Here is a 17,394-nt window from a genome sequence, read left to right as displayed (position 1 = left end):
TATGCCACAAGGGTGACTCTTAAAACCATTATGCTAATTGAAAGAATTCAGTCATAGTTATATGAAATATCCAGGATACGCATATATAGAGAGGCAGAGAATAAATATATGGTTACCTAGGACTTAGGGTGGTGGTGGTAAGGAATGGGGAATGATTGCTAACATGTAAGGGGTTTTGTTTTTATAGTGACAAAATGTTCTAAAACTATGATAATATTCAACAACTTCATGAATACACTAAAAACCATTGAATTGTACAGTTCAAATGGGTGAACTATAAATGTGAATCATAGTGCAAGTTTTTAAAGAGAGTGAGTTGCATAATTAAAATTACCAAATACTTATTTTACTAGGTCAATTTTATTTTATGAATTCACTATACTTGGTGAATTTTCTACCATCCATTATACATACTGAACTAGTGGCCTGCTTCTCAATTCTTTAAACCCTCCCAGAATCTAGTTATATGATCCATTAGGTTCATATCCTTAAATACTTGATACTTATATCAAGGTCAAGTTTTCTTTCCTGAATTCTAAGCAGCTTGACCAAACTCACTCTAAGTCTTATAGTACTCTTCTTAAAAACAATGAGATTCACAAAATGAGTGTCAGAAGTTCCTTGCAAAAGTAGATATTTGGTGATTCAATGACTGTTCAGAACTGGATTTTTCTTCCTACTTCATTGGTTTCTGTAACACTAGGTTTTCGAAATCCAGTTAAAACCTGTGATTTGTGGCCTGAGAGAAAGAGAAAAATAGTTTAGAATGCATTATGACAAAAAAGTTAATATTTATTACATCTTAGTTTGCACAGGAACATTAAATTTAAACACCTCATTTTGATATTATCTGGATTTTGCTAACAAGGCACAAAGATGTTAAATAACCTGCCTAATGTCAAACAACTACCAAGTGGTGAAGCTGAGATTCTAACCCCAGCAACCTGGTTCCAATGCATTTGTGGAGAAAGGTCAGCAGGGTGTCACTAGATTACCCCTTTGCTACCGCATTATCCAATTAATAAATACAGAATTCAACTAGATGCTAAGTTTTGATGATACAAAAACAAATCCAAATAAAATCAAGACAGAGCTCCTGGGATTAGATAGGTTTAATGTGGGAAGCAAGTACACTAATAGTAATAAAAAAAATCATGTGGTAAGCCTGTACCCAAAGGTCCAAAGCCCAACTGGAGGGAAGCAGGTACAAGCTAACTTTTCTGGAGGAGTTGGAGGACAAGGAAAGATGGTACTGAAAGGATTCACATTTATTTCAGACAAAAGAAAACATGGTAGTGCACATCTAAAATCCAAAGTACTTGGAAACCTGAGGTGGGAAAATCATAGCAAGACTACATGTTAAAAAAGAAAGGAGGGAATGTTGGGAGAGAAAGAGATAAAGAAAGGGAGAAAAAGCAAACCTGTAATATAAAATGAACTGCAAAGTGGTATGAAAGAGTCCAGTATTCCCAAATGGCCTTTGTATGAGTGTCAGATGAAGGTGTTGGCAAAAGAAGTAAAGACCAGGCAGTGAGGGGCCTTGTATATTATGCTAAGGAGTTTTGAAAAACAACTGTTAAGAACTCTGATAAATAAGGGTACAGACACTGAAAGCAGGGATTCCAGGTTGGAGGCCGTTTTAACAATTGTTCTAAGAGATTCTTTAAAAAAAAAAAAAAGCAAATTTAATAATCTACAGTTTTTTTTTCTTTCAGGTACCTAAACCATAAGAACATGGTTAGTACCATCTAAAGCAGTAATGTCCAACAGAAATATAATGTGATCCACTTGTACAATTTTAAATTTTATTCTAACATTAAAACATGAAATTAATTCTAATTTTATTTAATCCAATATAGTATCCATTCAACATGACATCAACATAAAGATATTAACAAGTGTTTGAATTCTTTTTTTCATACTTCTGTGAAATCCAATGTGAACTTTATAACTAAATAATTTTTAATTTCAATACTATTTTCCGGGAAACTACTGATCTGCATTTAGATTTTATAACATTTATAATTGAAAATGTGACCTCCTGTAATAAACACACTTAAATGTTGTCCAATATTTGAACTGAATAGTCTTAAATTTAAATTGATTAAAGATAAGAAGTTCAGCTCCTAGTTGTACTTGCCATATTTCCAATGCTCAGGAGCTATATATATGGTTGGTGGCTACCATTTTAAACAATGCAGATAGTATACTTTTCACCCATGAAAGAATGACTTGCCAAACTCTCCTGGTTAGTGTATAATAGATGCCCACTAACTATACCCATTATTTTCAGAGAGTAGAGAACTCAAAAAGCAGAGAATACTAGTTTTCAACAATTTGAAATAAAACAGTATATAGAAACTTCTAGAAGGAATTCTGGGTCCAGAAGTAAAAAAAAAAAAAAAAAAAATACGACAGGCTGGCTGTTTTTTTTGCTAAATTATCTGAAAGAACTTGGTCAATTCTTTGTTTAGCCAATAGAGATGTAAACCATGACCTCAGTCACTCTTTATTAACAAACTCATAAAAACCACGAAAAATAAGTATCATCATAGAATTTTAAGTCATAAAATAAGGCCTTTTGTTTAGATCAGATACCCTAAAATGCAGACTTACCACAAGGCACCTGATAATTACGATTCTAATTCTTTAAAAATACCTTTTAAACACGCAGCTGAATTAGCAAAAGAATAAGGTAAATTGTTGGAAGACAAAAATGAAGTAAAGGTGAAGAAGGCAGGGTACCTAGACTGGTGGCCACCAATAGTAAGGTTTTAGTGGCTGTTTAGGAGACAAGCCAAGGCCTTGGCAACCTTGGCATTATCCCCCCCCCCCCCCACCTCACAGTAAAGTCTTTTCTGCTTTACTGGGAGGAGATTTAGCTGAGTGTGTGAAACCTATCAAAAGCACTCAAGAGTATGACTAGGTTCTTGCCAATGGGATGTGAGCAGAAGTGAAGTATGCAACTTCTGGACCATATTCTTGAAGGACAAGGCCAACATGGTAGTAAAAGCCTATGACCTCAGTTACTTGGAAAATTGAGGCTGAAGGATACCAAGTTTGAGGATACCCTGGGCAACTTAACACTGTCTAAAATAAAAAGAAGAGGAAAGAAGGATGTTTTATTCACTCTTTCCTTTTTCCCATGAGCTGGAAGGCAAATACACTCCACTATTCAGACAAGGGCATTGCCCTCAGATTGGCAGAACAAATGCTATCAGGAGTCTGGGCCTCTGACTCCACTGAGCAGCAACATCAACTCTGGACTGTTCTTGGATCATCATGTGAAGAGAAACGATCTTGCTTTAAGCACTGTTTGAATCTCTTAATGAAGCAGCTTTGTATCTGACATAATTTAAGCCATACAAGGTAATAAAGAACCCCCCAAAAATAGGGATACCAAAGGTCTTCTCTAGGATTGAGCAAATATTTTTTTGTTATAGCCAGGCAACAGTGATGCGTTTAAGTACTCCGAGTCTGGGAGCAATGGTGCAGACAAAAAAAGCAAACACGCCTACGATTGACTACCCTTTCTTCTTCTTCTTTTTTAAGAAACCCTAGCAATACTCTAGGAACCCCTGGGGTATTGTCATAATTTGAAACCCTTTTACCACAGAAGATATTTCAGTGCTGTTTAATTCAGACTATTAATTTGCTTTGCAGAAGCACCATAGATAACATAAACATATGGGTATGGCTGAATTCTAATAAAATATACATAGAAAAACAGGGAAAAGGTCTCAATCTAACTCATGGGCCATAGTTTGCCAATCCTTTGTCAACACCATTACCAAAGAAAATAGTGCCTCACAAAGAAAACTTGCCAATTGTGGCCTTAGCACTCTGAAGGGAAAGATAATTACACACTGTAAAGTCATTACTTTTAGCTGACTCTCAAAAGAGGCTGTGGAATGAATCCACATTACCCAAAAAAACCTTGATTTTTATTTTAACATGGTCCTGGGTTAGTAGTGCTTTCAGGTTCCTGAAACAAACATAAAAATTCTCTGTGGAGGAACATATCTTCTAATGTAAAGAATTTCTAAAGATAAGTTCCTAATAAAATGAGCTCATGCTGGGTGCACTGCTGGGCCCACAATCCCAGCAACTCCAGAGGCTAAGGCAAGAGGATCACAAATTCAAGACCAGCTTCAGCAATTTATCAAGACCCTGTCTCCAATTGAAAAATAGTTCAGTGGTAGGGTGGCCCCAGATTCAATTCCAAAACACACACACACACACACACACACACACACACACACACACACTTACAAACAATAACCAGAAAACACCCTGAATCACCCTGAATAAATGTGGGAAGGGAGGGGGAGAGGGGGAGAGAGAGAGAGGAAGAAAAGAAGGAAGGAAGGAAGGAAGGAAGGAAGGAAGGAAGGAAGGAAGGAAGGAAGGAAGGAAGGAAGGAGGGAAAGGGAAGGGGAAAGGGAAGGGGAAGGGGAAGCAAAGCAAAAGCAAAAGCAAAAGCAAAGCAAAGCAAAGCAAAGCAAACCTAAACAAAATTGGACCTTTGATCACTTTAAACATACTGGAATCATCAATGACAAATATGTTGAATATGCTTAGAGAAAACAAAGTGTAGGCTTTAATTTTTATTTATTTATTTATTTTTGTTACCAGGTATTGAACCCAGAGACACTTAACCACTCACAGAGCCACATCCCAGCCTTTTTTTTTTGAGACAGGATCTCACTAACTTGCTATGGCGGGCTGAGAATTTGGGATCCTCCTGAGCCGCTAGGATTACAGGTGTAAGTATCAAAATATGGTTTAAAACCACAAAGAAAATGAATAAAGAGCAAAGATATCAGAAGGGAAAGGGAACTAATTTAGCAGATCAAGAGAGCTAAATATTAAGCCTAAGGAGAAAGCCATTTGTGTGTCTGCTAATAGGGAGGGATAAAGGCAGGACTGAAAGCCTGAAGAGGTAAAAACAGTCATTTCAAAATAGAAAGGACAGTGATGAAAGTGCTACCTTTTAAACAAATCTTATAGAACTGTTTGACTCTTTAACCAGTGCAACTTCAACAAAAAGAAAAATTTAAAACTAACCTTGAATTTAAAAAATGGAAATAAATTGTTAGTTTTTTCAAAAGTAATAAATTTACTGGACTAAAGTCAATTTGGGGGCAAAGTAGTTATAAAATACATAAAATGTCTTCATATGCAATCATAAAAATAGGGATGAATTTTCATATTTTAATTTTATATAGTTATTATATGTATATAAATACACTGATAACTTTACAAAAATGTAAAACTACAGCACAAAATCAGGAATGTAAAAGTGCTGGTTTTAACTTCTTGATAAGGTTATTATTTTAAGATAATTACATCTAACAAGGACTGATCTAAAAGGTTCACTTTTAAGAAGAGTTTATTTCCATTTTCAAAGTAGTACCCATAGAGATTATAGCCAATTAAGATGAGATTAGCAGAATTTATTATTCATGTTGTTTATCTATGAGACTTGTGTCCTTGAATCAAATCATCACATCTATCTATGCTATCAAAATTGCAGAAGGGGGGGGGAGGTTAATTGGCCAGATCTAAATCCATAATTTTTCTTCTGCCAAGATTTTTTTTGTACTTTTGCAGTAATGGGGATGAAACCCAGGGCATCAGGCATGCTTGGCAAGTGCTCTACCACTGAGCTACATCCCGGGCCCCTGTCTTCTTAAAGTATGATTGCATAAAAGGTGCTATTAAATGTGGAAAACCACATCAAGTGGAAAGCGTGTTACCCATTTTGATAACTGATTTAAAAAAATGTTTTGTGAGAACATCACCTGGGATCTGGGTGTTTTATCATCATCACTTAGTACTTACACGACTCTGGGCAAATTCCTTGGTTGCTTCACTCATCTGTATAGGGGAAAGGATCACACCACCTACCTTAGAGTTACTGTGGTGCTTTAACCTGATGCTCCTGGAACCTTTCCAACTGTCAAGGGCTCTGTAAAGTGGCATGTTTTTGTAAAGTCTTGCCACTCCACTCTGATTAGTTTGTCCCTAGCCACCTGGCTGAGCCTTTTAAAAGCATTTCCTCACATAGTTATGGAGTTTTAATGAAAAATATAAGACATTTTACAAACTGCAAAACCTCAAATGTCTTAACTCTCTTCTCCCATCAAGCTTTCACTCATTCCCAAGTCATTTAAAGACACATTTTTGACTACATAAAAAAATTAAAGCTTCTACATAAAACATAACAAAAAACACATAAGATAAATATCTTAAGTATTAAAAATGTTTTAATAAAAAAAGAAATATCACATTGTATCCCATAAATATGTGCAATTATAATGTCCATTTAATTTTTTTAGAATAAATACACTGAAAGCTTTTTTGAAGAAAAAAATGTTTTGAGCAACTTTACATGGAATGTAATTTTCATTGAAAAAAATCACATAAGTTCAAGACTAAAGAGTATAAAACTGTTAATCTTTTCAAACATCTTCTATGAATAGAAAATAATTGTTTTTCGAATTCTCAAAAGTAATTAAGATGGCCAATACCCACAAGAGAAACTCCCTCACCAAAAAAGTTAATAAAACTAGATGCCGGGGATGTGGCTCAAGTGGTAGCTCGCTCGTCTGGCATGCGTGCAGCCCGGGTTCGATCCTCAGCACCACATACCAACAAAGATGTTGTGTCCGCCGAGAACTAAAAAATAAATATTAAAAATTCTCTCTCTCTCCTCTCTCTTTAAAAAAAAAAACAAAACTAGATGCCAGTATCATCTATCCTAGCAGAATTACTTCTAATAGAAAATATATATTATAAACAAATATATATATTATATAATACATATAAAAATATATTTTATAAACATATATATATTATAAATTATTTATATATATATAAACAATTGAAACTCGAAATGCTTCCCATTAATTTCTTTTTGACAGTTCTTAATACTTAAATAATCAACCTTTCCAAAAGGAACTAGTTAGAATATGGACAGATCTGCTATTAAGCTATTGAAAAGACTGAAAAAAAATTATCACGATACAAAAAAAGTTGTCAGGCTTGGTGGCGCACACCTGTAATTTTGAATTGTGGACCATCCACCTGAGAGCTGAGTGATATTAGTTAAATAACTTCTCATTTCCTCATTTAATTTCCCATTTCCTCATCTGTTAAAAAGGAATAATAGATGTCATAGGATTTAGGACTAAATGAATTAATATATGGAAAGCTCTCAGGAGTAAGCCATAGAGTTGAGCATGGTGGCAGGCACCTGTAATCCCAGCTGCTCAAGAGGCTGAGGCAGAAGGATCACAAATTCAAAGTCAGCCTCAGCAACTTAGCAAGGCCCTAAGTAACTTAGGGAGACTCTACTCAAAATAAAAAATAAGGGTGGGGGAAGTGGATCAGTGGTTAAGCACCCCTGGGTTCAATTCCAGGCACAAAAACAAACAAAACAAAAACTTACTGATTAGCTAACATTACTTATTATACAATATCCAATTGATATTTATATTCCTCTAACTTTCTAGCAGAGGTTCACACACAGCAAATGAAGAAATGTTTACTGAATTCAACAGTTTTGCTACCAAAGAGGATGAGTATGACAAGAAAGGAGTTCTCCCAAAGTTTAACACTCTTTAGCATTATGATCTTTGTAAGCCTGCTAGGGTTGTTTTAATTGACAAATAAGAAGAAAAAAATTCATCAGATTGAATGAGTAGGAAAAGGCAAAAACCATTCTGGACCAGGACCTATTTCTCTAGGATTCCTAACTCTTCCCTCTATCTGCTGTTCTTGTAGCACCTGAAGATTCTTGCCAATTTTCATGGTCCTTTGGGCTGCTTAAAGTCCCACTGATCTTTCTTTCTGTGTACAGGCAAGTAAAAGACCTTAGCCTTAGCTGGTCAAGGCACATAAGGGCATTCTTCTGGGGTTACAGGAATCTCGAAATGCTTCCCATTAATTTCTTTTTGACAGTTCTTAATACTTAAATAATCAACCTTTCCAAAGTGGGCAGACCCTCCAGACCTGCTGGCTGGGACAAATGGTTTTTCTCAATGTTCTTCATAGGAAAGTGGAAAAACCTCAGGAGATGGGATGCATAATCCATCTCTTGCTTCTTCCTAACAATCTTTACACCCCAAATATTATTCATCCTCCTTTAAAAACCTATAACCCTTAGTACTTACCATATTTTGGCTCATCTGTAATCTGCAATGTACCTGTAATTTCACATATAAATTGTGTGATGACAATACCCTCAGTGCTTTTGCAGAGGTTAGGCATAAACACCAGTGTGCTATGGCTGACCACAAAAGGGCAATATAATATTGTGCTTTGAAATGAAATAAATCTGGGTTCAAACTCTGGTTCCATAATAGATATGTGATCTGATAAGTTGCTTAATCTAAGCCTTAGTTCCTTCTTCTATAAATTGGAGACTTCAACTACATAAGGCAATGTTGAGATTAAACAAGGTCAAGTGTATAAAGCAGAGAAACTGGCTGGAGTTGTGGCTCAGTGGTAGAGCACTTGCTGGGCATGTGTGAGGCCCTGGGTTTGATCCTCAGCACCACATATAAATAAACAAAAGATCCACTGACAACTAAAACTTATTTAAGAATAAATAAATAAAGCAGATTATGCATTCAGAATAACGAGAATATGCTGTAAAAGGCAAGGAAGACTTTGTGAATGAGATTGAAATTAGGACCTCCAACTCAATAGTGCAGTAAGGCAGGCTTACTTATAGGGAAAGGCATACAGGAAAAAGGATGTCAAAGCAAAATACCTTCTGCTAGACTACTAACACCAAATGCTTCACAAAACAAATATCCCAACATAATATTTCTAAAGTTACTATTTAAATTCACTTCTTGCAAAATAAAACAAAAATACACCACTTGAGACTAGGAGGACATTAAGTTGAGCTGCACTGCACTTTCTGAAGTATACCAAAACAGGTTAATTATTAGGTAACAAGACCCTCTCTATACAAGGCAAGCATTCAAGAAAATCTGAGGTAGAGGGTCTTATAATTCAAATAACTTGTTGTACCTGCTGCAGGATAAAAACCCACCTCAAATGAAATCAAGGTGTCAGGGAAACAACCAACCAAGGATCTAGAAAAACTGCAAAACTTACTGAAGGAATATTAAAAAAAAAAAAAAAAAGAATAAAAAGCTTCATTAGTGCATATATTATGTTATACTAAAATGTCAATTCTCCCCCAAATCATCATAATAATAATTTTGTGTAAATTCAATAAATGTTTATTGAATTTACACAAAATTATTTTTAAAGAAAAATCAAACTTGACAAAATGGTATATAAAGTTTGACTAAACTTGTCCCCAGTATCATGTGGGGACAAGGGAGGGTTCTGAACCCAGATGACTGCAGATATCTCACAGGAAAAATAACAATATCCATTAACAGTACTCCTACAAATAACTAAGAAACAAAAATCCCTAACTATCCTAGACAAAGGCTATAACATACGTTTACATTAACATGCAATTAGCTTATGTACATGTATTTATACACATTTAAAAGTTCAACTTCACAAGTATTTATTAGGATTATTAGATTAGAAAATATTAATAGGATTGAGAACTTGGAATACTGCAAATGCTAGGATACATAATGGTAGGAGTGTATATTTATATAGTACCTTTGGAAGGCAGTCTGACATGAAAGCATACAATTTATATGCTCTTTCAGCAATTCCTCTTTCAGAATCATCCCAAAGAAACATTAACATGAGCACAACAAGCCACAAACAAGTACATTCACTTCAACTTCTGTGAAAGTGGAAAGAACCTAACTGTCCATAACAGGGAATAGCTGAAGAGATCATTGGACATCCACTGTGGGATAGTATGTAAAACATAAATCTACATGGGTAACATGGAAAGATATTGATCATACACCACTAAGGGGAAACAAGCAAGTCACAGACTATGTATAGGTTTTTTAAACCCACTGATTAAAGGAGGATCTGAAAAAAAATGATACACTATAAGAAAAAAAAATCTTTTTTAAAAAGGGGAGAAAGGAGAAATGAGTATTTATACATATATGTTGAAAAAAGGCATTTTTAAAGAAGGATTTGCAAGGATATACACCAAACCTTTAGAGTTGACATTCTGGGGAAGGACTGGGATTGGGCCTGTGAACTGAAGGAGTCCTTGCTGCTTACTCAATAGTCTTCGATGTAACTAAAATGGTAATGTTTTTGTAATTTTGAGAAGACAAAAGTAAGTGAAAAGAACTTACTATCTTGTGTTTAGACCTGTTAAAGAGAGATGTGTATGATAAGAAACATACTAAAAACTACTTAAAAAAGAAATAATAAAATTACATAGTAAGAACAATTATTGACACCTATAAAGATTCAAAGCAACCGACACAATAAATTTTATTGTTTCCATAATAATAGGCTCTAGACAAAGTGAAGACAATGGAGACAATGACAACACACTTAAAACTGCCATCACAAATTAATCTGTTACAAATTTCCAGTGGTTCCACATATTAAAATGTAAAATGTATGAGGAAAAAAAACCCAAGAAATATAAATATTCAGATTTTTGCAGCACAATGCAAGGTCCTTAAAAAAAAAAAAAAAGTTACAGAGAACTGTATGTAACTCTGACAGTAATTCAAAACAAAATCACACCTTTTTTTCCTAAGCTCCCCCATGATCTGGATCTGGGGATTGCAGTAATAGAGAAATATGCAAGAATAAAAACATGTTTAGTGCTCAGAGACAAAATAATTTTCCTAATTTTAATGCAAGACACAGAAAAACAAAAGATTAATTCAAAAAAGCTAATCATTGCTATATGCAGATAAATAAAACAGATTTGACAACAGTTTTATAATCAAACCCAACTAACATTATACTAAAATATATATATGTGCGTGTATGTGTATATATATATATATTTATATATGCAATACTATTTTAGAAAAAAGGTGCGTTGGTGAAAATGATTCTGAAAATATTCACTGATGCACATTTATGTACAAAAACTTCTATATAAAAAATTAAACTATTTTCAATGAAATTCCATGTTTACAGCCCATCTGAAAACTGTACTTGAAAGATAAATAGGTCTACCTAATGTTTTCTGTCTGAAATTATGGCTAAGGCAGTTCTCTTTCCAATGTTCTCTTTTTATCTACTTGACACCACTAATACTAATATAGACAGTATTACACAGATGCAACTTAACATGCCTATGCATTATTACCTGGAGCTGTGGTTCACTGTTAAAACTGGGGATTGTTTATAGTTGCTATAAAGAATATTTTTCTTTCTTAAAATATATTGTTTCTCTATTCCAAGTTAAGCACTTACTTAAGACATTAAGAGGCTACAAAGCCACTCCATTTGGTGTCAATATCATTAGCCCTATAAGAAAGAACTCTGTATTGGAATAGCTAGAAAAGTTCTCATTAAAATAATAGTGCATCCTTCACCTGCATAGAGTCAATTTGGCTTAATAGCTCTTTGCCCCCAGAACACTAGTCTGGAGTTCAAATATGCTCCTGAAGGTCCATCTTATATGAAAAAAGATCTCATAGAAGCAATATGAGACTATTATAGGATAATAAAAATTGTTAAATTCTGTTTGATGAGTCTTACAGCATTCCTCATTCAGAGTAGCTGCTAAAGGATAGGAGGAAACAAAATGGATAAGACTGGGACAATGAAATTGAGTTGGTCAAACTATATCAGTAACCATTTAATAAATCTTTAAGCAAACAAATGAAATGACAGGGTACCTGTAGCTCATCATTCTATAAGCAGTGAGGATTTGAAGCTTTTAGGTGAAAAATTGAATACCCTTAGAAAAGGGGAACAGTCTGAGGCAAAAGTTGTAGATCTGTAAATATATATTTCATATGCACACACAATTGTGTGTTTTATTCTGTATATTTACATACGTATTCACAAGATGCCCTGCAGTGTAGTTCAAAAGGCCTTTAACAAACTACTTCTATTATAGGCCCTAGAATTCATACCACCGGTATAAGAAACCAATGTGCATATATTCACATAATGTAAACCTTATCAACAAAAACATTGCTATTAACACTAGGTTAAATAATAGGCGTTAGGTTAATTTTTTGAAACTACTATTAGTGATGTAATCACAACATTTCTTACACGGAGAATCAAAAATAATGGGGAAGGGGGGACAAAAACACAAAACAAAAAAACCCCAAACAAAACCCACCACAACTGGAGTTCAAATTCACAAGAAAGAGATGTTCAGTATGGCAAACAAAGTTCAAATTCCAGAGTAGGGAAAAATATCAAAACTTTATAAATCTCCTGGGATGCAATTTAATTAATGCATCATTAGAAAAATAGATTCAGAATGAACGGTGCTGCTGAGGATTCTCTTAATACATCAACCCATATGTTTATCTTTTTCCTCTTTTGTTTCCAGCTGGAGGTTTCTTCAACTGAAGGAGTTGTCCTCCTGTTCCAAAACCTGCAGAGGCAGGATTGGACACCCCAAATGTCAAACCAGCTGATGCCGTGATGCCAGGATTGCTGAAGTTAAACCCAGATGTACTTGAGCTGCCAAAGCCTTATGTTTAGGGAAGAAAATATTCGTATCAGAAGTCAAATCATAAAACACAAATATAGAAAATGGGGGTGAGCAGTAAACTTCTATCTGAAAGAATACATAATTTGTAAAAACAGCAAATATCTTAGGCCCCTGAATTTCTAACATGGAATTTCACAGGAAAATAACTTAGCTAACAACTAAGTGGCATCTTGAGAGCCAGAGGTTTAGTGATACAGGCCCAAGGTGAAACATTAGCACGAATAACTGAAATCTATAAAATACTTCAAGTTGCCAAAAAACTTTCCCACTAATTAAATAAGTCAAGGCGTCTTCCTCCTCAGCCCCACCAAAACCACTTTGTCATCAAGTAGAGCAACATCTGCAATCCCAAACTCTCCAAGAAAGCCTTAACTCACAATGTTCAAGACAGAGGACACATCAAAGAGCAATACTTATTGTTTTCATTTTAGACAAGACCCTGTATAATTGAGATCAAGTACTATTACTAACTAGTTAACTAAAACAATATTTAGATTACAGTTTTAATACCATCTTAACACAACTGGAACTACTAATTTTAAACACTACTTAACATAAGCAGAACTTCCTTCAAATTCCCTGAAATTAAACACGTGTTTAACAGTGTTATGTCATTATTTTGGACATATTTATCCCCAAGCACTGCACATTCAAACAAGCCATTATTTTTAAATAAAGAGTAAATGTAAAATAGATGAAATTTGGAATTTTCCACTGGAAAAGTCAAAAGATTTTATCTATTTTAGAAACAAAGAATAAAATTAATCCTTTTTGTAAGACTGTGGCATTCTTAAAATTGGAGGGATTTAAAGAAAAACTCTTATTCTAAAGAACAACTCTTATTCTAAATGTCTTTCCCGGATGAACAATGATTAAACACAAAACAAAAACCAGGTTAAACTTTCACAATGATAGGTTCATTTCTGCAATAATGAAGAAAACTGCTTAACCATGAATCTATATTTAGGTAAAGAAGATACATTCATATATAAATCAAACTATGAAGATTTGTCAGAAATATTTCATATATCTGTCCTTTAGTTCATAAAAAAGACAGCTACATAATTAGTCAGGCTTGCATGCTTCATCCAGGAAGTAAAAAAAATGAATCAGGGATCTTTTTGGATTACTGGAAATAACAACACTTATACTTTTAAGTTAAATAATTTCCACCTTTAAATTCACCTGGAATTCAGGTAGAAACACACAAACCTGCACTAAGACTTCCTGAGGGTTTATTTGTTGCTCCAAATCCAAATGTGGAGGCCCCTGTGGTGCTGCATCCAAAACCAGAGCTAGTTCCAAATCCTAATGGAAGGGTAATAGAGAAATATACAATGGTACATAAAACACAGGTTAAAGGTTATACACAATAAAACCAAAAATTATCAAAGGTCTAACAAAAACACCATTGAAAAATATGGCTTTATTAAGAAACAGATTATTTTTTCTTCTAAATGTTCTAGAAATTTTTATCGATCATTCAAATATGATTTTTAAAACAGTTATGAATATATCTATTTGAGGGTTACTTTTTTTGGGAGGGGGACTGACTAAATTCATAAATATGCATGACATACATAATAATGTATACCACAAGATAATTTTACTCAGCCCTTTACCAAACATTTTTGGTTAATTAAAAAATCTTTACATTGAAAACCTAACTACATAACAGTCTATCACTTTAAATCTACTCCATAACAGATTTGTGCCATCTATTGTCAATGTTAACAGTGAGAAACTGGAAGAGGGAGCAGCATATTTTTCCTCTTAATAGTTTTCAAAACTTAAAATAACTTTTATCACAAAGTTCATGAAGAGATTCTATGTATTTGAAGAACAGTTTCCCAGATGCTCTATGTAAATAAAATTCAAATTCTTTTTAGGCTACGCTATATCTAAACTACTGACAGTTATCACTACCTATGAATCTTAAGAAATAGAATAGCAAACTGGATTATAAATCATATAAATTATGATGCCTATAATGATTCTAGTAATTCCTAATATAGAAAAGTCTATATTAAATAATAATAAGTAATTTATAAGTCTTATCTATTCTATTTTAGTGAAAATAAGGGAACCTTATTCATTACATTACAATGCTTTTGTCAAAATACAATCAACTTTCAATTATCCAAAGAACTGTGAATGTATCTGTATTCAGCATGATGCTTTTGCAGAGAACTTACCTAATTAACTTATGAAAGAAACTACCATAAGTTCAACTGCTTATGTATACAAGTATGCCAAAACTGTTTAGAAATGGAAGAAGTCAAGCTGTTTAAGTTATAATAAAATTAATTCCCCATTTTTAAAGGGCTCCAGAAAAAAAAGATAATGATTAGAGACTGTTATGACATCTAGAAGTTGATTGGATTCCAAAAATTAAGACAAATTTTTAAATTTTAAAATTAAAACTAAGTAATTCAAGTTCATATCAGCATAGTGATTTGAAAATATAAACATCCCTAACACTTAATTTTAATATTTTTTAATATTTACTAATCACAGAAGATGGAATGATTTTTAAGTTCTAAATCTAATACTAGAAAGCAATGATTATGTTTGAAGAATCATTTTTGCCAGATGGAAACTTAACTTCCAAAACAGCAGAGGATCTTCTTAGAAACTATTTTATAGGCTAGTATAAATTCAAATGTATAATACTTCAATGAAATATTAGAAAAGTTAAAGTGTACCTCCAAGGTTTGAAGAACCTAAGCCACTTGATTGCAAGCCAGTGCCAATACCTGAGCCGAATGGCGTTCCAAAACTAACTCCCAGAGATGGCTGTGGCCCTGGTATAAAAAAAAAAAATGGGGGGGAAAAACAAATTTGCCTTACTCTTTCAAGATTAAAGTTCCTTTATGAAATTATTTTAAAACTGAACAGTGATTACTTTTAACAATTCCATTTGTTAAAACTTTGTTTTCAAGATGTCTTTCTGACCTAACTTATCTGTTCAAAGTGATTTACCTATCAAAAAAAAAAATCTTTTTAATTAACCTGCTCAGAACTATAACTATTAAAAGGCTAACCAAAATGAAAAAAATGTTAGTTTAATAGATGAAATAATTTGTTTTTAATATCATAAATTATAGTTTAGATTTACTTATAGAATTATTTTAGATCTCCCCACTTGTTCTCTGATAAAACTGGTGTAATCAGTAAAGGCTTTTATTCTTTTTTTTTTTCCAAACAAGTTCCTTAGTGTTAGAGTCAAGTCTCAATTGATCAAAAGAGACTGACACTAACATGGCAAAACTATCATGTTACTTCATAAAAGTACCCAAAAAACTAGGCATGATTTGTTATGATATAAATAATATATACAATAAATAGATAAAAAACAAGACAATGATTTATTTTATTAAATTTATTGTTCATTTTAAAGCAAACCAATTACACAGTAACATGACAATTCCAACTTGTTCACAAAAAGTGATAATTGAGTTCTATTCTTCAGCTCAGCTACATTACACCACTTATCACCTGATTAAATAAGATAATGAACATTTACAAAGGCACCGCTGTGTACCTTGACAAATTCAATACATTCAAGATTTCAATTCAGAAGCTTCTTTCCAACATTTTGGGAAATGTACTCAGATACAGAACGATTAGTCATCCTTTTCCCATCTGTTACTTTAAAGATTTCGGCTGAGTTTGTCTGGCAAAAATAGCATCAAACTTACTAGCCTCTCTTTTTAACTACTATTTTTTTTTTTAAACTAAGCAGAATACAAAAATCTAAAAATCTCATTTGATAAATAATTTATGAAAATTACTCAATAGATTTCATAGTACAATCTTCAGTCTTGTCTTTTTCAAGCACAGTGATCAGTGCATCTCAAAAGTTGAGGGAATGCCAAAGTAATACATCTTAAAATTTAAATTTTTAAAGAAATCAAAGCCTTCAAGTTGTTCAATGATGAATGAGGTTTGTATATTCAAAAGGTAGTGTAAAACTATAAAGCATTAAAAAACAAAACAAAAAAAGAAAAACAAAAAAACAAGGAACTACATTTTGCTACACACTGGGACAGAAACTGGACTTTTCAAATAACTTCTATCCAGAAAATAAAGATTAATAACTAATAGCGGCCAGAGTTCTTATACTACTATTAAAAAAATAAATAAAAAAGGATTTAAGCTTTTACATCCAGTTTGAGATCAATTTGAGAATATAATAACTGCCTAGCAGCTCTTTTGTAAAATGTTACTATAGAAAAAAGAAAATAAGCATATTACCTTTTTTTATTCCTAACAAAAATAATATGTAGAAAACACATGTCCAGTTTCTTTAACATAGAGAGACTTAAGTGTCACATGTTAAAAAGGAGGCACTGCTGGTGGAAGACCCTAAAGAACAATGCACACCACAGCCCTCAGCCTTATAAGTCATAAGAGTTACTCAAATAGCATGTTTTTTTTTTGTTGTTGTTGTGTGTGGGTCTGTTTTTTAGAGCAACAGAACATAGTTTCTCTAATCATCAATATTCAGGATATCAAGAACTCATATAGCTAACAATGACAAGACTTTCCATTGCACAACAGATACATGATAGTTTGAGTTTTGGACCTTCATACAAATTTTGAAGGCAACATCATTTATAAAACTAGTAGGCAAATGTATAACATTTTTTAATAGTAAAAACTCATCATAAATATCTCCCATGCCAAAGTATTAGCATATATTACACTCTGGCCACCATATATATTAGTTTCACTATTAGAAAGCAGAATCAAAATCTTTCAGGCAAAAGTTACGT

General features: G+C 33.3%; 1 protein-coding gene across 4 annotated transcripts in view; it reads right to left on the bottom strand.

Moving 5' to 3' along the window:
* Positions 1 to 452: 452 nt before the first annotated feature.
* Positions 453 to 17,394, bottom strand: part of Nup58 (nucleoporin 58) — a 50,167-nt gene continuing 33,225 nt past the window's right edge. For 2 of the 4 annotated variants that reach the window (XM_077795235.1, XM_026381107.2), the window contains 3 exons: positions 15,322 to 15,420; positions 13,829 to 13,924; positions 453 to 739 (listed from right to left, as the gene is read on the bottom strand). In XM_077795235.1, coding sequence (XP_077651361.1) covers positions 657 to 739; positions 13,829 to 13,924; positions 15,322 to 15,420 — 278 coding nt within the window. In that variant the 3' untranslated portion in view covers positions 453 to 656. Of the gene's footprint in view, positions 740 to 10,395; positions 12,596 to 13,828; positions 13,925 to 15,321; positions 15,421 to 17,394 lie in introns of those variants that run through there. The other 2 variants (XM_026381105.2, XM_026381106.2) reach the window with 1 other exon arrangement.

This window comes from Urocitellus parryii, chromosome 2 (genome assembly GCF_045843805.1).
Source record: "Urocitellus parryii isolate mUroPar1 chromosome 2, mUroPar1.hap1, whole genome shotgun sequence".
Classification (NCBI taxonomy): domain Eukaryota; kingdom Metazoa; phylum Chordata; class Mammalia; order Rodentia; family Sciuridae; genus Urocitellus; species Urocitellus parryii.
Note: the sequence above shows the minus strand (reverse complement) of the source record. Positions and strands in the feature narration are given on the sequence as shown.